Here is a 21527-nt window from a genome sequence, read left to right as displayed (position 1 = left end):
ATCAGTATATAGTACGATATCAAAACTGCATTGCGATTAACATTAGCAACACTTGCTCTTTCCATGACATAGACTGACCAGGTGAAAGCTATGATTCCTTATTGATGTCACTTGTTAAATCCTATTATATTAGTGTAGATAAAGGTGAGAAGATAGGTTAATGAAGGACTTTTAAGCCTTGAGACAATTGAGACATTGATTGTGTACTGGTGCAATTCAGAGGGTGAATGGGCAAGGTGAAATATTTAAGTGCCTTTGAACAGGGTATGGTAGTAGATACCAGGCACACAAGTTTGTGTCAAGAACTGCAACTCTGCTGGGTTTTTCACACTCAACAGTTTCCTGTGTGTATCAAGAACGGTACACCACCAAAAGGATATTCAGACAACTTGACACAAATGTGGGAATCATTGGCTTCAACATGGGCCAGCATCCCTGTGTAACACTTTCAATTGAGGCTGTTCTGAGGGCAAAAGGGGGTGGAACTCAATATTAGGAAGGTGTTCCTAATGTTTTGTGTACTTTGTGTAATTGTATGCTTTTACGGCTACAAAGATTTATTTAAAGTATATTCCTATAATAAAGGATATTTTAGATATTAAGATATTTTAGAGGTATTGGCTTCCAATGACATTTTTTGTGAAAAAAATGGAGCCTATGCCATGAACTGAATTATACATAAAGCCGCTGAAATCAACTATTCCTCTGAAGAACAGTGTGTGCTCGGTCAAAAGGGCGAGCCTTTGATTTGTTCAATAACATCAATGCTATTCCATTAATGGCAAGAAGATCTCGTATCCTGCCGCATTACATTTGGTGCACATCAATTGACCCTTGAAGTTAGAGGGACACAGAGGAGAAAGAAGAGCGAGAGAGGGCGAGGATGACAAAAATAAAAGCGAGTGTCTGTCTACTGACTTGGTATTTTCCACTGTTACATAAAAGACCCAGCGCTATAGCCTATCCACCCCTCTCACACCAAGCTCCTCCCTCTGTGAATAACCACTTGGTATGCTCCACAAGCCATAACTTGCTGTCCTCATCCAAATACTTTAGTTGACTGATTGAGTACACTAAGGGAGAAGGGTCCTGTAGAAGAGAGAGCGTGTGCTTGAGAGAGCCAGTGACTTTCTTGGGAGTGCTTTGACTCTGTCTCTCTGTCCCAGGAGAGGAGGAGGGCGATGAGCTGTCCAGCTAAAGCTCTGGAGGGCTGATTGTTCCCCACCTCATCGCATCTCTGTGCCTGACTGTGTGAACTGACCCTCCAGTCCTCCTCAACAGCACATCTTATCTGATTCTGCAGCTCTCTGTCCGAATCTGCGAGCACCATGAGCTCATCTGGGGCAAACCTCCACAACAAGCGTCTACCCTGTGAGTAACTTTACAGCTTATTTAGCTCTCTCAACAACTGCTTGAATGTGTAGGAGTTGGAAAGACTGTGTCACTGTGTGAATACGCCGTAAGTTATTACAGATCATTTTTGTCATTTATTCTGTACTGTACTGTTTTTATTAACTTTCTACATAGGTTAATTTACTGTAATCCCCCTATTGCTGAGCAGAAAGATACATAGAAAAATTATTGTCCATATTTGGTTATCTGCTTTAGCTTTTACAGACAGACAAACACATTCAATATTTAGGGAAGAGAAACATAAATCAAGCCACAATCAACAGAACCTGTTGAAGTAATTATGGGTGAAATACTGATTCCTGTTGTGGTTGATGTTGTTGTTGTTGATGTTGGTGGTGTTTGAGCATTTAAATGTGTCAGTGTCGGTGTTGGCTGCTTTGAATGTTCAGTCGATGTGGTAAGGACCTGCTGTTTTGATGTTACTAAGGCTGGCATACTGTACATGCTTTCCTGAACACATAAAGACAAGAATGTTGAATCATCACCGTATATACTGTCCCGCTGTAATCAGTGGGACTCTACTCAAGCCGCTGAGGGTTCTTAAAGGGATATATTCTAATTTTGGTTTGGGGCCACAAAGGCATCCATTGGTTTCACTGATATAAATCTCTAACTCCTAATGAGATTGTGTGTCTATCTCTTATGGGAACAGATTTACTGCAGTGACATTGGGCTATAGACTGTCCTACAGACGGTGCTCTCACAGAGAAACCCAGATAGGGGTAATTTAATTTGTCAGTCATTCAGTGGCGTCTGGGGCTAAATTGGATCAGAACATGACTGTGAGAGAAGACATCTTCCATCTGTTGCGTTGACCAGTCCCGGTGCCCAGCGCCCTGCCTGTATGGACTGAATTGTGTGGGAATGTTATGTTTGGAGACACAGCAGTTTGGGTTGGCTTGGAGGACTGAACAGTTGTTGTCACACTGTTGAAAAGTTAGATGACGGGCTGAGAATTATGAAGTGAGTGCGCAGTTGGTATTGAATGGTCACAGACAGGATGGCTGCTGCCAGAGTGCTCCTTTAAAACGGAGCCAGCCTCCCACCGAGGCAGACACAGCCTGGCACTGTCCTCATAGTGACACAGCCCACTGTAGGATGGAGAGATGGTCACAACACAAGTCTGTTTTTAGTTCACCTGTACTCATTTCACTTTGACTGCTACTGCTGCAGTGAAAGATACTGCAGTTTGTCCCTAAGCATGGCTGACCAACAACTTGATCAGCCAGATATTTATCTTTCGAATGCTATTTGGTAGCAATTAGCCTGGGGACGAGGTTAGGCGAGAGAACAACTTGATTGGTATGAGGAGGGGGGGGGGGGATGTATCTATATGTATTAATATACGTGCACATGTGTATTTCCACTCATATCCTTTAATCTATGCAGCCCTCAGATCAAAGACCAAGTCCTCTTAATTCGCTTTGAACAAATCTTCCATCATCCGTAAAACTGACTATCCTACCAGTCCTCGACTTTGGCGATGTCATTCACAAAATAGCCTCCAACACTCTACTCAGCAAATTGGATGCAGTCTATCACAGTGCCATCCATTTTGTCACCAAAGCCCCATATACTACCCACCACTGCGACCTGTATGCTCTCGTTGGCTGGTCCTCGCTACATATTCGTCACCAAACCCACTAGCTCCAGGTCATCTATAAGTCTTTGCTAGGTAAAGCTCGGCCTTATCTCAGCTCACTGGTCACCATAGCAACATCCACCTGTAGCACATGCTCCAGCAGGTATATCTCACTGGTCATCCCCAAAGCCAACACCTACATTGGCCACCTTTCCTTTCAGTTCTCTGCTGGCAATGACTGAAACTAATTGCAAAAATCACTGGTTGGAGACTTATATCTCCCTCACTATCTTTAAGCATCAGCTGTCAGAGCAGCTTACCGATCGCTGCACCTGTACACAGCCCAACTGTAAATAGCCCATCCAACCAACTACCTACCTCATCCCATATTTGTTTTTCTGCTCTTTTGCACCACAGTATTTCTACTTGCACATCCTCATCTGAACATCTATCACTCCAGTGTTAATTTGCTAAATTGTGATCACTTCGCCAATATGGCCGATTTATAGCCTTACCTCCTTTGCACACACTGTATACATATTTTTCTATTGTGTTATTGACTGTTTGTTCATTCCATGTGTAACTCTGTGTTGTTGTTTTTGTCACACTGCTTTTGCTTTATCTTGGCCAGGTCGCAGTTGTAAATGAGAACTTGTTTTCAACTGGCCTAAATGGTGAAATAAAAAAATCCCACCCTCTGCTTGGTGAAAAACAACCCCGCAATCAGACCAGGTACATGTGAATGCCTATAGGCATATTGTAGTTAATTAAGTAGAACAATACAGTTATTATTCATTATTCATAAATCTGTCAATATATGCTGGAAACACAAAGCTCTTAAACCTCTCCCACATCAACACAGGTATCACTCCCATTATTCATTGTATGGGAAGTACATAGTGGATTGGTTTCAGGTCTTTGCTGTTCACCATGGACCTATGGCAGGATAATTACTAACTACTACTCACCCAGCTAGCATTCCTTGGAAGTTGTGTAAACGTAAGTTGTTGTTTTCCCATTGGTTCTGGGAATGAAGCCATCAGTAGTGATGTGTGGGTAAAATCACCGCGGAAGCCAAGCCAGAAGAAAAAGCCATTTTACAACCTGTGTTGTGATAATTTCATTTTTTGCTCTATAACCTGTTAGTTCATATGCTTTGACACTGTGATACATAGGCCTAAGGCCAAGACAATAAGAAGACACAGTGGCAGAATAAATTCAAACACAAAATTCATCACAAAACCAGAGAGCAACCTCTGTCCAGTGAACTGTTTTGAACTCCAGGAAATGAATTTGCTTAGGGAATAATTAATAAATGTTTTATTGTGGCACGGCATCGGGGAAATTCGAGCCTACAATATTCTGTTCTCTATCCATGACATTAGTCCACTGTGCCACCAGGATGGAGCTAGCATGCCATGTTTTTTTTACTTATACGAAGCTGTTCATTTTAGTCTTTTCAAACAGACCCTACTTCAAAGGAAACAAACACTCATTAAAAAGATCAGGTGTGGCCAATTACTGGGCGTGGCCAACAGACCTGAACACACTTAACAAGATAGAGTTGTTTTTTTTAAACTGACCACGGGAGCCAATTTGCGCTGTTCTGTGAAGGGTGTAGTACACAGCATTGTACGAGATCTTCAGTTTCTTGGCAATTTCTCACATGGAATAGCCTTCATTTCTCAGAACAAGAAGAGACTGACGAGTTTCAGGAGAAAGTTCTTTGTTTCTGGCCATTTTGAGCCTGTAATTGAACCCACAAATGCTGATGCTCCAGATACTCAAATAGTCTAAAGAAGGCCAGTTTTATTGCTTCTTTAAATCAGGACACCAGTTTTCAGCTGTGCTAACATATTGCAAAAGGGATTTCTTATGATCAATTAGCCTTTTAAAATTATAATCTTGGATTAGCTAACACAACGTGCCATTGGAACATAGGAGTGATGGTTGCTGATAATGGGTCTCTGTACGACTATGTAGATAGTCCATTTAAAAAATCTGCCGTTTCCAGCTACAACAGTCATTTACAACATTAACAATGTCTACACTGTATTTCTGATCAATTTGATGTTATTTTAATGGACAAAAAAGTGTTTTTCTTTCAAAAACAAGGACATTTCTATGAGACCCCAAACTTTTGAATGGTCATGTATGTTTTTAAATAATATTGTTATAACCTTCTTAGAACATTAAATGTTTTCTTGTGGTTTTCATGTAAAGTTGTTTTAATGTTCAAAGAACATGACTTCAAATGGAACCATAAGGAAACCTGTAGAAAATGTTATGCTGAAGTACCTAAATTGCCACCTATTGTTCTCAGGACATTGTGGTAGCTGGGTATCCTGCACCATTCCCAGAACATTGTGAAAAGGTTGCATGCTAAATAACCATAGGACAACCAAGCTCTCAACAAGCTCTAAGACACATGTGGTTCTCAGAACGTTGTGTGCTAGCTGGGCAGGCTCGTGACAGCACAAGATTTGAGAAATGATAGATCAGTGCAAGGCCAGAACTATTCTATTGGGTTTAGCCAAACATTTCAGTGACACTCCCCACTGATATGAAAATAGCAATCTGAACTATTCATCACAAAAAGAGGATCCGCAACAAATAGGTTCCAGGAACACCAGGGAAGATGAACAATTGGACAGTTTATGTATTGCCAAAGGGCTGGTAATGAGTTATCATGTGATTATGACTAGGAGTCTTCAACTCACGATGGAGGGAGCTCAGTTGACCGACACATACATCCACTCCCACAACACTCCTGGCTAAACCTGCACATTCATGGTGAGTGAGTGTAGTCTAATGGAGACATTTCTCAGATGTCAGCTGCTTGGGTCCATTGTGGACCAGTAGTCTGCTCATGGACCACATAGAGGGCACTAGGACAGGAGATTGAGGCTGACTGACACATAAACGGTCCTATTGTCTGTTCGGGGTGTGCATGTTTGTGCTGGGGGAAGGAGGGTGTTCATAATGTCATTTTGGTGTTTACTGAGTGAGATATGTGGTGGTGCCAGGTTGTGATTCAACCCATTGCAAAAAGCTTATCCCACACACACAATCCAAACAAACACACACACTGCTCAACTCTCACCATCAATAATTCACTCTCTTTGCAATTGGAACCAAGCCCAAATGGGAGTTTCCGGAGAGAGCAGGAAGATACAAAAAAATTACCCAAAATAAGCAGTGTAAAGCGAGGCATCTTGTTTTATGAAAGGGAGGCTGCTGCCTGCCACCGACGTCAGTTTACCACCTAACCAAACCTTTTCAATTAACGAAGTAATTGCACAGGGCTTCATATAATCTGATGGTAAAGCTAGTTTTTCTGAAGCTGTTTAAATGCTGACCCCTGATTCGCAGCAGTTTATCCAGTGAATTTCCAGTTACAGGCAGTCATGGCCAGCTGGTGATCTCCATAGTGCCTGCTTTAGCCAGCTACTAGACTGCTGAGAGTGGAATGTGATGATGAGAGCAGCAGAAAATACATCCTGTCAAAACAGCAAGACATCCTCAGCTAATGAGCCCCAATCAGAGTTGTCACATTTCTTCTCTTGGCTCTCCCTGTCTATTCCACACCAATTCCTTTTGCTTCTCTTTTAAATCATACTGCTGGCTTTCCTCTGAATCAAAAGTAGGGTTGGTCCTGGTCGGTCCCTGGATGGGAGATCAGAAGCTGCTGGAAGTGGTGTTGGATTACTAGTAGGAGGCACTCTTTCCTCTGGTCCCCCCCAAAATATCTCAATGCCCCAGGGCTGTGATTGGGGACATTACCCTGTGTAGGGTGCCGTCTTTCAGATGGGATGTTAAACCGGTGTCCTGACTCTCTGTGGTCACTAAAGATTCCATGGCACTTACCATAAGAGTAGGGCTGTTAACCCTGGTTGTTACGATCGACTAGGAGTGGTGGGTGGAATCAGGCGCAGAGAGCAGGGTTCAGTCTTTCTTTTCAAATTTATTCCCCAGCGCAACAAAACAGTCACGCCAACACAGAGGGCGTATATACGTTGCCTGTCCAAACAACAGGACAAAATAGTCCGGAGAATAAATACAGGAATAAATCACACCATCAAACACAGAGTAACAAAAAACAAGCCCACACAAATACCCAGCGGGCCTAGTGCCCTAAAATACCCTACAAACAAACCCTAATACAAAACAGGTGTAACCAATTACCCAATAACCCAAAACAAACGGAAAGGGAATCGATGGCAGCTAATAGGCCGGCGACGACGACCGCCGAGCACCGCCCGAACAGGAAGAGGCACCATCTTCGGCGAGGTTCGTGACACTGGTGTCTTGGCTAAATTCCCAATCTGGCCCTCATACCATCATGGCCACCTAATCATCCCCAGTTCTCAGTCAATTTACCTGGTAAAATAAGGGTTAAATAAAACATTTAAAAAATACATTCCTTCTTTCTCCCACCTTCTTTGTACTTCTATTGAAACATTTACTCTTTATCTGACCTTTCTCACTCCTCTCTGTGTTCTGTCCACTTTCCCTCCTGACTTGACTCCTCTCAAACTCCAGAACAAGTGAGGAGATGGTCCATGTTAAAATAAAATGTTTCCTGTCGCCCTCCCACCCCCTCAGCAACATTAAAAGGTCAGTCTCATCTCCCGAAACAGCATTACATCACATCTTGTTGGTCCTGATGCATCTGGTCAGGAGTCACTGCCTGGTGAAGGGAGGGAGAGAGAAAGAGAGAGGGTGAGAGACTTGCAGAGTGATGTGTAATTCCAACATTTTGAATTTTCTTTCCAAATTTAGAATGACTGCCGGGTTGGAATGACTAAGATATGAGACTACCTAAAGCATGTAAACTGGAAGAACTATTTCAGTAATGGGTGCAATAAATCCAAGTAAGAGATTGGATTAGTTTAGACAAATGTATGTTATACTGTACATAAATAGCATAAGATTAATTAATCAAAAATATGGTTATTGAAACAATTTTAAAAATCTACCTGCAATAGAGCATGCTGGGAAATATGAGAATGATGCCTGTGGTTTTGGTTTAACACTGGTTTAATTTGCTGTATGGCAGAGAATTCCCTCAAAATGAGTCTGGCAAACTAGTCTATAATCAGTTTGCACAGAAGGAAGTGGCCATTCCCATAAGGGTTTTAGTTTCAGAGCTGCTCTAGCAGGGCCACAAACCAGCAGCCTGGGTGAAAGATCTAAAACCCAAAAGCATCTGGATCATCTGGAAAGCTAATCATCCATGTTTTGTTTCCAGACACTGTTTGTTGTTCTGAGGCTCTTCCGGTCATCACCCTCTCAGCACTAAGGTCTAATGTGAGGATGAATACAGGGAGGGACAGTGCGTTGTTGATGTAATGGGATACCCCTTCCTACCCTTCCCTACATGCCCATTGAGTAAAATAACTTCCTCTCACCCGCATCAAGTCTTCAGAATCAGGCCCATGCCCACTCCCTCACATCCCCGCTTTTGCATTTCTTTTGTTTTTACTGTCAGATCTGTGTTTGTCTTTGTGTGGGAAGGTAGAGTGGGCACGCTGACATGTCCGGCTCTGTCTGAATCCGACAAATTTCACACGTCCAGCTGGTACTGAGCCCTAATCCTACACTCTGTCCCTCCCACAACTCCCACTGCATTCACTGAGACGGAGGGAGGGAGTGAGTAAAAACTGTGAAAAAACCTGTCTTAAGAAAATCAATCTGCCTTCATCCTTTTTGTCCCAGTCCTCTCTCATTGCCCTCCCTCCTCTTCCTCCCTCCTGAATAGCCACTCTGTGTTGCCTGCTGGCTGTCACACTGGATCGCTTGTGGTGTGAACTGGGGGGGTTTGGGTAGGGAATGGAGAATGACTGACCGGAAAAGTGATCTCATTTGTGACATTTGTGATCACATCATTGTGTGACCTAGGGAACTGATCAGAGGTTAAAAAGGTCAGTTGTGAGTTTCCCACACCTTATTGATTTAAGGTGACTAGATGGTAACTAAATGGAATAGGAAGAAAAGCATATTTAACTACTCTCCCTTTAGCTCATGTATAAGCCAGGTCCCAGGCCTCTAAGAAAAATACATCAATGCATCAATGTCAAGCAGGTTGTAGGATCTATTGCACTGATGTGACGGGTCATATTCAATTTGTATAGCTGAAGCAATTGAAATGAATGGTAATTTACGATTGAGCCGACATATGCAGCATTTACCGTGAATGCAGTCTCCATGATATGAGACAGAAACCGTTGGACGCAGTAGAACGGTGAGTAGACATTCCCCTTTACAATGGCTTTTTTTCCCAGCTTTTAGATATTCATAAAACCATCTATAGCCTACGTTGTCTCAATATCATATGCCCATGGGGAGCAATTATGGTGCCTGTTGCTGTATTTAGACATAGATTATTTTAAACAAGTTTCATTTTATTATAATTATTCATCATCTTTTTAGGTCTTGTCATAAGTGAATTTAATCGTGCTTAATGTCAACGCTTAGCATGTCCATGGCTCACAGGCCAACTACACCGCTCGCGTCACAAAATAAATATAGAAATCTAAATTATGAAATTATTGCACGCGCCAGCGTTACCTAGGGTTAAAATAGAAGTCAGTTCTATTTCTGACGCAGATCGCGCTGCAAGTCCTGCCTCTCACATCTCCTCATTGGTTTATAGAAGCAGGTACCCACGTGCCATCTCCTCATTGGTTATACCCATGTGGGTGACAAAGACGAAATAGGTCGGTGGCGGTAATGCACGTAATTTATGAAAGTTGCCAATCGCAATATAAAGTCAAGAGAAGAAAATGCCTGGAAGGAGGAGAGATGACTATAAATGATTTTGTTGACTGTTTTATGTGTGGATTAATTGGTGGAGTAGAGGACCTTGTGCATTTCAGGTAAAATAACAACTCAATGTTTATATCCCAGGACAAATTAGCTAACAACAGCAACAGCTAGCTAAATAGGACAAATTAGCTAGCAAGTGCAAGCTAGCTAGCTAAATTGCCATAAATGTTTAATGCTTTTCGACCTGTCCCCAAATTAATATAATTGGTTCAGAGTTTGTTTTGATATTTTAACCTGCGTGTCGTGATCGGTGTGGGGGGACAAAATACATTTATGCACAATGGCGCACGCGCGCAGCAGGTTTCTGTTAGTTGTCAGACATAATTGCAATTTAGAGTACAGTAGGTATGTATCAGTGCTAATGCTGTGTTTTAATATTTTTTTCTTATTGCTGTTACTTACAACAATATGGACTGCAAACATGTTCAACATATTTAGCAAACATGGGATAGGCCTATATTTTGTTTCGGTTGGCTATTTCCACTGAGTGTACAAAACATTAGGAACAACTGCTCTTTCCATGACATAAGCTATGAAGGTATTGATGTCACCTGTTAAATCCACTTCAATCAGCGTAGATGAAGGGGAGGAGACAGGTTAAAGAAAGATTTTTAAGACTGAAAACAATTGAGACATGGATTGTGTATGTGTACCATTCAGAGGCTGAATGGGCAAGACACAGATGTATGTGCCTTTGAAAGAGGTATGGTAGTAAGTGCCAGGTTCACTGGTTTGAGTGTGGCAAGAACTGCAACTCTGCTGGGTTTTTCACGCTAAACACCGCAAAAGGCACCGCAAAAGGCACCGCAAAAGGCACCGCAAAAGGCACCGCAAAAGGCACCGCAAAAGGCGGTGCAACTCAATATTAGGAAGGTGTTCCAAATATTTTGAACATTCAGTGTATAACAGAGAAACATTCCAATTGGAGCTGATAACAAAAGACTGTAAATACACAACTTCAAGCAAGCACATATTTAGCCATGGAGCATGTTCTGAGTGACCAGTGAAGGGCCAAGCCTCAACACACATACAACTTATTTATTCATCAAAACCCAGCACTTTTGGGCTATCAGCTATTGCGCCCATAATTCCCACTGTGAAATTACCCAAAATATTTTTGACACACCCAGACCTATAGTGCTATTGCCAGCGCTAAGATATAACATTGCATTAGGTTTTTTAAAGGCCTGTGCAGTCAAAAATTCTTCCACACTATGAGGTAGGAATAATAGTCAGACATTTAAAAAATTATGACAAAGGACATTTAGTGTAAAAGCTGTTTGAAAAGATCGCCTGAAATGTCAGCCTGTTTTGGTGGGATGGAGTTTTGGTCTGCCTGGTGACATCACCAGGCTGTAAATTAGCTAACAGACCAATACATTGTTTTCTCCAAACCTCTCTTCCAATAACAGCATATTTTCAGTTTTCCCTTCCCCACTCAGACTACTCCCAGACAGTCCTAGCAAGGTTCTTGCAGGAAGGTACTTATTTGTTACCCAGAAATTATTTGATATTGTGATTAAAAACAGCTGCATTGGACCTTTATAAACCTCTTCAATTTAAATAAATGTAATCAAAAATCTATTCTATTTAATCCCCAAAAGTAATTATTGATCATGAGAGGGCCATAAACAATAACGAGTAATTCTGCATACTCCAAGAAAGGTTCAAATCTCACATTCTGGTAAAAATATTTATAAATGACTGAGGTGTAGTCACTTTTGTACACAGTACAAATACGATAAAAATATGAGAATGTTAAATTTTATATGATGTATTTCCTATTCAACAAACTAAACTCAGCAACAAAAAAAGAAACAGCCCTTTTTCAGGACCCCGTCTTTCAAAGATAATTCATAAAAATCGAAATAATTTAACAGATCTTCATTGTAAAGGGTTGTAACACTGTTTCCCATGCTTGTTCAATGAACCATAAACAATTAATGAACATGCACCTGTGGAACGTTTGTTAAGACACTAACAGCTTACAGACGGTACGCAATCAAGGTCACAGTTATGAAAAATTAGGACATTTAAGAGGCCTTTCTACTGTCTCTGAAAAACACCTGCTCATCTGTGTGAACGTGCCTTAGGCATGCTGCAAGGAGTCATGAGGACTGTAGATATGGTTAGGGCAATAAATTGCAATGTCCGAACTGTGAGACGCACAAGACAGCGCTACAGGGAGACAGGATGGACAGCTGATCATCCTTGCAGTGGCAGACCACATGTAACAACATCTGCACGGGATCAGTACATCCGAACATCACACCTGCGGGACAGGTACAGCATGGCAACAACAACTGCCCGAGTTACACCAGGAAGACACGTCAGTGCTCAGACTGTCCGCAATAGGCTGAGAGAGGCTGGACTGAGGGCTTATAGGCCTGTTGTAAGAAAGATCCTCACCAGACATCACCGGCAACAGCGTCGCATATGGGCTCAAACCCACCGTCGCCGGACCAGACAGGACTGGCAAAAAGTGCTCTTCACTGATGAGTCGCGGTTTTGTCTCGCCAGGGGGGGGGATGGTCGGATTCGCATTTATCGCCGAAGGAAGGAGTGTTACACCGAGGCCTGTACTCTGGAGCAGTATTGAGTTGGAGGTGGAGGGTCCGTCATGGTCTGGGGCAGTGTGTCACAGCATCATCGGACTGAGCTTGTTGTTATTGCAGGCCATCTCAACGCTGTGCGTTACAGAGAAGACATCCTCCCTCATGTGGTACCCTTCCTGCAGGCTCATCCTGACATGACCCTCCAGCATGACAATGCCACGAGCCATACTGCTCATTCTGTGCATGATTTCCTGCAAGACAGGAATGTCAGTGTTCTGCCATGGCCAGCGAAGAGCATGGATCTCAAACCCATTGAGCACGTCTGGGACCTGTTGGATCGGAGGGTGAGGGCTAGGGCTATTCCCCCCAGAAATGTCTGTGAACTTGGAGGTGCCTTGGTGGAAGAGTGGGGTAACATCTCACAGCAAGAACTGGCAAATATGGTGCAGTCCATGAGGAGGAGATGCACTGCGGTACTTAATGCAGCTGGTGACCACACCATATACTGACTGTTACTTTTCATTTTGACCTTCCCTTTGTTCAGGGACACATTATTCCATTTCTGTTAGTCACATGTCTAATGGAACTTGTTCAGTTTATGTCTCAGTTGTTGAATCTGGTTATGTTCATACAAATATTTACACATGTTAAGTTTGCTGAAAATAAACGCAGTTGACAGTGAGAGGACATTTATTTTTTTGCTGAGTTTAGGAATAAGGCTTAAAATTACTTCTAAATATAGTATAATCAATTTATAAAATGACTATTAGATTACACCTCATATATTTATTTTGAGAGAAAATGTGCATATTTTCTAAAAGTCTCACAGAACATGGCTTCCTGAACTTGCCTTTTATCTCATATTAATCATGTTCGTCTATGACAAACAGAAAGTGTGTTTTCTTTCAAATCCATAAATTCCTTTAGATTTCTGGATATAAATCGATCTCTGAATGTGCTACAGTGGCGAAACCATATTACAATGTAAGGATTCCAGGCATATGCTGTGAGGTAGTGTTCAGCCAGGAGTTGATGGACTTCACACAGGCAGAAGAAACATACACCTGTGAGAATTAGGGTTACAGCTCATTGCAAGCCATTTTGATCTATGGTGACCACATATCAATATATAAGTGAAATGTCGGTTGAGACCGGAATCATAACCACGCAGGTCCCCAAAACAGGGGACTTTACATCTAAGACATTTTTTTTAAAGAGCCCTAAGATATTGGTCATTTCACCAGAATTTTGAGATGCACCCTGGCATGTTTTGATATCCCAGAAATCAAAACGAATTCAAGTTCATGTTGGACATCCTCCTCAGATGCCTGGCCTCAATTCTGTCTGGCATCTTGCTTTGTCAGCATGGCTTCCACTGTGCCGTTATGAGAGAACACAGTGTCTGGTTATCTGGTTGCGTAAGACTGTGAGAAGAGAAAAAGGAGTCACTCTCTTTCCCCATGCCTACAGTGAGCAGCTCTGGTCTGAGCATGCAGACCTCTCCAGTGACCTTGTTGAATGCCATCTATACCTGACGGAGGACATAGTAAAGAGACCCTGACCCATTGAGGTTTCTTTTTTTTGACAAACGTTAAGAACTTGAGCTAACATACAGTTTGTATTGTTGTGCCTCTCTTATCTTACACTTATCTTATAACGACAATATGCATTAATTTATAAATGACAAAGGTTAAAATTACTAGACGTAACAGAGATTGGGGTCGGATCATGTGTTTATGTTGCCGTAGAGATCAAATCAAATCAAATCAAATCAAATCAAATTTTATTTGTCACATACACATGGTTAGCAGATGTTAATGCGAGTGTAGCGAAATGCTTGTGCTTCTAGTTCCGACAATGCAGTAATAACGAGCAAGTAATCTAACTAACAATTCCAAAAAAACTACTGTCATACACAGTGTAAGGGGATAAAGAATATGTACATAAGGATATATGAATGAGTGATGGTACAGAGCAGCATAGGCAAGATACAGTAGATGATATCGAGTACAGTATATACATATGAGATAAGTATGTAAACCAAGTGGCATAGTTAAAGTGGCTAGTGATACATGTATTACATAAGGATGCAGTCGATGATATAGAGTACAGTATCAACGTATGCATATGAGATGAACAATGTAGGGTAAGTAACATTATATAAGGTAGCATTGTTTAAAGTGGCTAGTGATATATTTACATAATTTCCCATCGATTCCCATGATTAAAGTGGCTGGAGTAGAGTCAGTGTCATTGACAGTGTGTTGGCAGTAGCCACTCAATGTTAGTGGTGGCTGTTTAACAGTCTGATGGCCTTGAGATAGAAGCTGTTTTTCAGTCTCTCGGTCCCAGCTTTGATGCACCTGTACTGACCTCGCCTTCTGGATGGCAGCGGGGTGAACAGGCAGTGGCTCGGGTGGTTGATGTCCTTGATGATCTTTATGGCCTTCCTGTAGCATCGGGTGGTGTAGGTGTCCTGGAGGGCAGGTAGTTTGCCCCCGGTGATGCGTTGTGCAGACCTCACTACCCTCTGGAGAGCCTTACGGTTGAGGGCGGTGCAGTTGCCATACCAGGCGGTGATACAGCCCGCCAGGATGCTCTCGATTGTGCATCTGTAGAAGTTTGTGAGTGCTTTTGGTGACAAGCCGAATTTCTTCAGCCTCCTGAGGTTGAAGAGGCGCTGCTGCGCCTTCCTCACGATGCTGTCTGTGTGAGTGGACCAATTCAGTTTGTCTGTGATGTGTATGCCGAGGAACTTAAAACTTGCTACCCTCTCCACTACTGTTCCATCGATGTGGATGGGGGTGTTCCCTCTGCTGTTTCCTGAAGTCCACAATCATCTCCTTAGTTTTGTTGACGTTGAGTGTGAGGTTATTTTCCTGACACCACACTCCGAGGGCCCTCACCTCCTCCCTGTAGGCCGTCTCGTCGATGCAGTTGTCTGTATTGCTGTTAAGCGCCGGTTGTCTCAGCTTTGGTTGTGATTGTCAGGCATCATGGAACTTCTCGCTGAAGAAACTCTCTCCACTTCATGTACACTGTCAGGGCTGCCAGATGGTTTCTCCTCAGTGGTCTTGGTTCTTTTGTCGTCCGAAGGGGTAGGTGATGGAGATGGCACACCAAGCAGCTGCCAGCCCAATAGAGATTCCTGGGGACCTTTGCCGTTCCTCATGAATGATGGTGAGGAGCAGGATTGGCAGTTGTTAGGCCATGACCGTGAGGAGGTTGGAGTTGTAGTTGACTCTGGAAGAATCTGGGTTACTTTGGCGTAAGGCAGTGAGGATAGTGACCACTGGACAAGGAGACCAGTCTGGAAGAATCCGGATCTCCTCGATGGGAACTATTGTTGGTGTAACCTACTGATTGTTATTGTTTTGTTTCCTATTTATGTTATCCAAAAGTCGGTAGACCCACAGCATGAGTTCACATGATCTCCCAGATTGAGGCTGAAAAAAGAGCAGCCTGCACGGTGAGAGTGTTTCAGTGGGCTCTGTCGTACGACTTCATGACGTAATCGTAACTCCATCACTCACACCATGCTTTGCTTTCTGCGGGGGAGTAAAAAGAGTGACACTATCCTTCTCTCTCTGTTGGTTACATAAAAAGCAGCTCTGGGAGACTTGACCTTTAGAAAATACAGAGTTGGAAATGACAAGGAAAAAAGTTCTAAATGCCAGGTAATGATTTTTCATTCACTTGATGTTAACAATGACCACGAGGGGAGAGAAAAGGGGATGAGAAGAGAAGAGAAGACAGGAGAGGAGAGGAGAGACTGCTTCAGGAGGGAAAGACATATTAACAATGACCACGAGGGGAGAGAAAAGGGGATGAGAAGAGAAGAGAAGACAGGAGAGGAGAGGAGAGACTGCTTCAGGAGGGAAAGACATATTAACAATGACCACGAGGGGAGAGAAAAGGGGATGAGGAGAGAAGACAGGAGAGGAGAGGAGAGACTGCTTCAGGAGGGAAAGACATATTAACAATGACCACGAGGGGAGAGAAAAGGGATGAGAAGAGAAGACAGGAGAGGAGAGGAGAGACTGCTTCAGGAGGGAAAGACATATTAACAATGACCACGAGGGGAGAGAAAAGGGGATGAGAAGAGAAGACAGGAGAGGAGAGGAGAGACTGCTTCAGGAGGGAAAGACATATTAACAATGCCCACGAGGGGAGAGAAAAGGGGATGAGAAGAGAAGACAGGAGAGGAGAGGAGAGACTGCTTCAGGAGGGAAAGACATATTAACAATGACCACGAGGGGAGAGAAAAGGGGATGAGAAGAGAAGACAGGAGAGGAGAGGAGAGACTGCTTCAGGAGGGAAAGACATTAACAATGACCACGAGGGGAGAGAAAAGGGGATGAGAAGAGAAGACAGGAGAGGAGAGGAGAGACTGCTTCAGGAGGGAAAGACATTAACAATGACCACGAGGGGAGAGAAAAGGGGAAGAGAAGAGAAGACAGGAGAGGAGAGGATAGACTGCTTCAGGAGGGAAAGACATATTAACAATGACCACGAGGGGAGAGAAAAGGGGATGAGAAGAGAAGACAGGAGAGGAGAGGAGAGACTGCTTCAGGAGGGAAAGACATATTAACAATGACCACGAGGGGAGAGAAAAGGGGATGAGAAGAGAAGAGAGACAGGAGAGGAGAGACTGCTTCAGGAGGGAAAGACATATTAACAATGACCACGAGGGGAGAGAAAAGGGGATGAGAAGAGAAGAGAAGACAGAAGAGGAGAGACTGCTTCAGGAGGGAAAGACATATTAACAATGACCACGAGGGGAGAGAAAAGGGGATGAGAAGAGAAGAGAAGACAGGAGAGGAGAGGAGAGACTGCTTCAGGAGGGAAAGACATATTAACAATGACCACGAGGGGAGAGAAAAGGGGATGAGAAGAGAAGAGAAGACAGGAGAGGAGAGGAGAGACTGCTTCAGGAGGGAAAGACATATTAACAATGACCACGAGGGGAGAGAAAAGGGGAAGAGAAGAGAAGACAGGAGAGGAGAGACTGCTTCAGGAGGGAAAGACATATTAACAATGACCACGAGGGGAGAGAAAAGGGGATGAGAAGAGAAGACAGGAGAGGAGAGGAGAGACTGCTTCAGGAGGGAAAGACATATTAACAATGACCACGAGGGGAGAGAAAAGGGGATGAGAAGAGAAGAGAAGACAGGAGAGGAGAGGAGAGACTGCTTCAGGAGGGAAAGACATATTAACAATGACCACGAGGGGAGAGAAAAGGGGATGAGAAGAGAAGACAGGAGAGGAGAGGAGAGGAGAGACTGCTTCATGAGGGAAAGACATATTAACAATGACCACGAGGGGAGAGAAAAGGGGATGAGAAGAGAAGAGAAGACAGGAGAGGAGAGGAGAGACTGCTTCAGGAGGGAAAGACATATTAACAATGACCACGAGGGGAGAGAAAAGGGGATGAGAAGAGAAGAGAAGACAGGAGAGGAGAGACTGCTTCATGAGGGAAAGACATATTAACAATGGCCACGAGGGGAGAGAAAAGGGGATGAGAAGAGAAGACAGGAGAGGAGAGGAGAGACTGCTTCATGAGGGAAAGACATATTAACAATGACCACGAGGGGAGAGAAAAGGGGATGAGAAGAGAAGAGAAGACAGGAGAGGAGAGGAGAGACTGCTTCAGGAGTGAAAGACATATTAACAATGACCACGAGGGGAGAGAAAAGGGGATGAGAAGAGAAGAGAAGACAGGAGAGGAGAGGAGAGACTGCTTCAGGAGGGAAAGACATATTAACAATGACCACGAGGGGAGAGAAAAGGGGATGAGAAGAGAAGACAGGAGAGGAGAGGAGAGACTGCTTCAGGAGGGAAAGACGTATTAACAATGACCACGAGGGGAGAGAAAAGGGGAAGAGAAGAGAAGACAGGAGAGGAGAGGAGAGGAGAGGAGAGACTGCTTCAGGAGGGAAAGACATATTAACAATGACCACGAGGGGAGAGAAAAGGGGATGAGAAGAGAAGAGAAGACAGGAGAGGTTAGGAGAGACTGCTTCAGGAGGGAAAGACATATTAACAATGACCACGAGGGGAGAGAAAAGGGGATGAGAAGAGAAGAGAAGACAGGAGAGGAGAGGAGAGACTGCTTCAGGAGGGAAAGACATATTAACAATGACCACGAGGGGAGAGAAAAGGGGATGATAAGACAAGACAAGACCAGGAAGGAGAGGAGAGGAGAGACTGCTTCAGGAGGGAAAGACATATTAACAATGACCACGAGGGGAGAGAAAAGGGGATGAGAAGAGAAGAGAAGACAGGAGAGGAGAGGAGAGACTGCTTCAGGAGGGAAAGACATATTAACAATGACCACGAGGGGAGAGAAAAGGGGATGAGAAGAGAAGAGAAGACAGGAGAGGAGAGGAGAGACTGCTTCAGGAGGGAAAGACATATTAACAATGACCACGAGGGGAGAGAAAAGAGGATGATAAGACAAGACAAGACCAGGAAGGAGAGGAGAGTAGAGACTGCTTCAGGAGGGTAAGACATATTTCTAATTATATCGGCTTGTTATAAGTTATGTTAGGAAATAGAAGTGACGGATGAAATTATGTTGCTCAATGTAATGAGTTATGTCGTGTACATACACAGACCGATAGAATCTAAGATGAAGCACAGTTGTGGCCTAATTCCATGACTGCAAACTTGTAACCCATAGAGCACACAGAATACCAATGTTATGAACCGCCACAACTCATTTAATGTTTGGCAGGACGCAGTAGACATCTCACCAGCTCTGTATTTTTGCTGTGTCATTTTGGTTTTGTGCCTCTGGAGCTCTGAGAGATTTCTTGGGCTGGTGTCAGAGGCTCTCCATCACACAGCTCAGTGTCTTAGTGTTTACCCACGAATGCCCAGTGGTGCAGACAAACAGACAGACAGGCCCAGGGGGTGAGTGAGGCGTCTCCCCTCTCCTCCCCAGCTGACCCGAAGCCCCAGGACAGGGCTGTCAGACTGAAGGAGACAGGAAGTTGCTGTGACAGGCCTGCCTCCTGCTATCACTAGACAGAGGACTCCACAGGACCCATGGGGAGGCTGGGGCTGACACAGCAGACTGGACTGGGGGGAGTCTGTTGCCCTTTTCAGATGGGCTTGAATCATTCTGCATACAAAGGAAAACGAGGAACACTATTGGTATTATCATCATACTGTACCATTTGCTTACTGAGAAGCATGGTCATACACAAACAGAAGCAACACTGCTTCATGTGATTCCTTGTCATGACACAGCAAGGATTTAAAAAAAAAAACATTTTATGAAGACGATGTGAAAATACAATCAGACACCCATTTGGAGCTTGCAGTCCTGTGGTCGGAGGCCTAGTTCCTCTTTCCCTTGTCATTGTTTCTATCCTGATCCCTCTCTGTCCTCAGCTGCTCAGAGCCTAAGTACTGTGCTGCTAATAGCACCACTGCCTGTGTGTGATCAGTGCTCACTGCACAAGCCAGATAATATTTACATTATTCCCAATTTAAAAACCTCATCCAATCAGCCCAATCCCTGCCTGTAGCTTCTCATTATGCCTAAATCCCTAGACACTTTTTTCAGAGTAGGGGGTCAATATATGGATGTGGTGAGAGGACAGAGCGAGGGCAACACTTTTACAGAGCTGTGTTGAAATCTCCAATGTATATCAATCTGCTGTCTGCTCAAATGTGTGTACATGTCACTTTATGATGTCCATATTCCATCGCTAATCCATTAGTGACTGTGTTTACAGATTGAGTTTTATGTTGACAGTGGGAGAATATGTCTTGCCAGTCTGTATACGTGATGTGTTCAGGGAGCCCACCATAAAAGGTGATGTAACCTGATTTACTCTGAGCCATGAACACACTGGCATTCCTCAGGTTATTCTGGGTTCCTGCATTTCTCTTTCCTGTCTCCTGCGTATCACACTTGTGTGCTGTCCCCTCCCCTGGCTCTAGCAGCACTTTGCTTTATTACAATGGTGCTGATGAGGTGGGAAATGTGATTGCATTGTCTCCCAAACAAGATTAACTTAGGGAATTGACAGTTGGCATTTGCAAAGCAATTGGTGGGTGCTGAGCGATTAATACAGTACACTGTGGTACTGTGTGAATATTGTATGTTTTGATTTCTCAAGCCATCCACACTGGTCAGGATATTTATGGGTCTGCAACAGTAAAAGCATTAGCTTTATGTAGAATGGACCGGCTCTAGCATTTTGGGGGCCCTATGAGGGATTTGGTTGGGTGGCCCCACACCTCGCAGCAAAACATTTTACTGGCCCCCCTACGGACGGTGGAGATCTGCCTACAGCGTGGATCTGCCCAACGAAGTCTCTCTACCAGACGAACTCAATGCATTTTATGCACACTTCAACAATAACAGCCATGCCATGCGTGAGAGCCCCCACCAACCCAGAGGACTGAGCGATCTTGCTCTCAGAGGCCGACTGAGGTCTTTAATTAGGTCAACACTCGCAAAACAGCAGGGCTGGATGGGTATACAGGTCCGAATTCTCAGAGAACACGCAGAACAGCTCACTTTGAACCTCTATTTGTCCGGGTCTGTAACCCCCACGTCTTAAACTGGCTTCATGCCACTATAACTAGTGCCCTGTAGCACACATCTGTAATCATGAAGTGCTCTGAAAGGCTGTCTATGGTACATATCAACTCCATCATACCAGACACCCTAGACCCACTCCAATTTGCCACCCCAACAGATCCATATACAATCTCAATTAAACTCCACACTGCCCTCACCCACCTAGATAAGAGGAATACTTACAGTTGAAGTTGGAAGTTTACATACACCTTAGCCAAATACATTTAAACTCAGTTTTTCACAATTCCTAACACTTAATCCTAGTAAAAATTCCCTGTTTTAGGTCAGTTAGGATCACCACTTTATTTTAAGAATGTGAAATGTCAGAATTATAGTAGAATAGTAGAGAGAATGATTTATTTCAGCTTTTATTTCTGTCATCACGTTCCCAGTGGGTCAGAAGTTTACATGAACTCAATTAGTATTTGGTAGCATTGCCTTTAAATTGTTTAACTTGGGTCAAACGTTTCCTTCCACAAGCTTCCCACAATAAATTGGGTGAATTTTGGCCCATTCCTCCTGACAGAGCTTGTGTAACTGAATCAGGTTT

General features: G+C 43.6%; 1 protein-coding gene across 4 annotated transcripts in view; it reads left to right on the top strand.

Annotated features, from left to right (window-relative positions):
* The first annotated feature begins 1043 nt into the window (after positions 1 to 1043).
* The window catches only part of LOC112254396 (dysbindin), a 28214-nt gene continuing 7730 nt past the window's right edge, over positions 1044 to 21527 (top strand). For 3 of the 4 annotated variants that reach the window (XM_024426958.2, XM_024426957.2, XM_024426956.2), the window contains exon 1: positions 1044 to 1371. In XM_024426958.2, the coding sequence (XP_024282726.1) occupies positions 1329 to 1371 (43 nt within the window). In that variant the 5' untranslated portion in view covers positions 1044 to 1328. Of the gene's footprint in view, positions 1372 to 3642; positions 3728 to 21527 lie in introns of those variants that run through there. The other variant, XM_042324327.1, reaches the window with a different exon arrangement.

Source organism: Oncorhynchus tshawytscha, linkage group LG07, assembly GCF_018296145.1.
Source record: "Oncorhynchus tshawytscha isolate Ot180627B linkage group LG07, Otsh_v2.0, whole genome shotgun sequence".
Classification (NCBI taxonomy): Eukaryota; Metazoa; Chordata; class Actinopteri; order Salmoniformes; family Salmonidae; genus Oncorhynchus; species Oncorhynchus tshawytscha.
The sequence above is the reverse complement of the archived record's forward strand: the minus strand, read 5'-3'. Positions and strand labels throughout refer to the sequence as shown.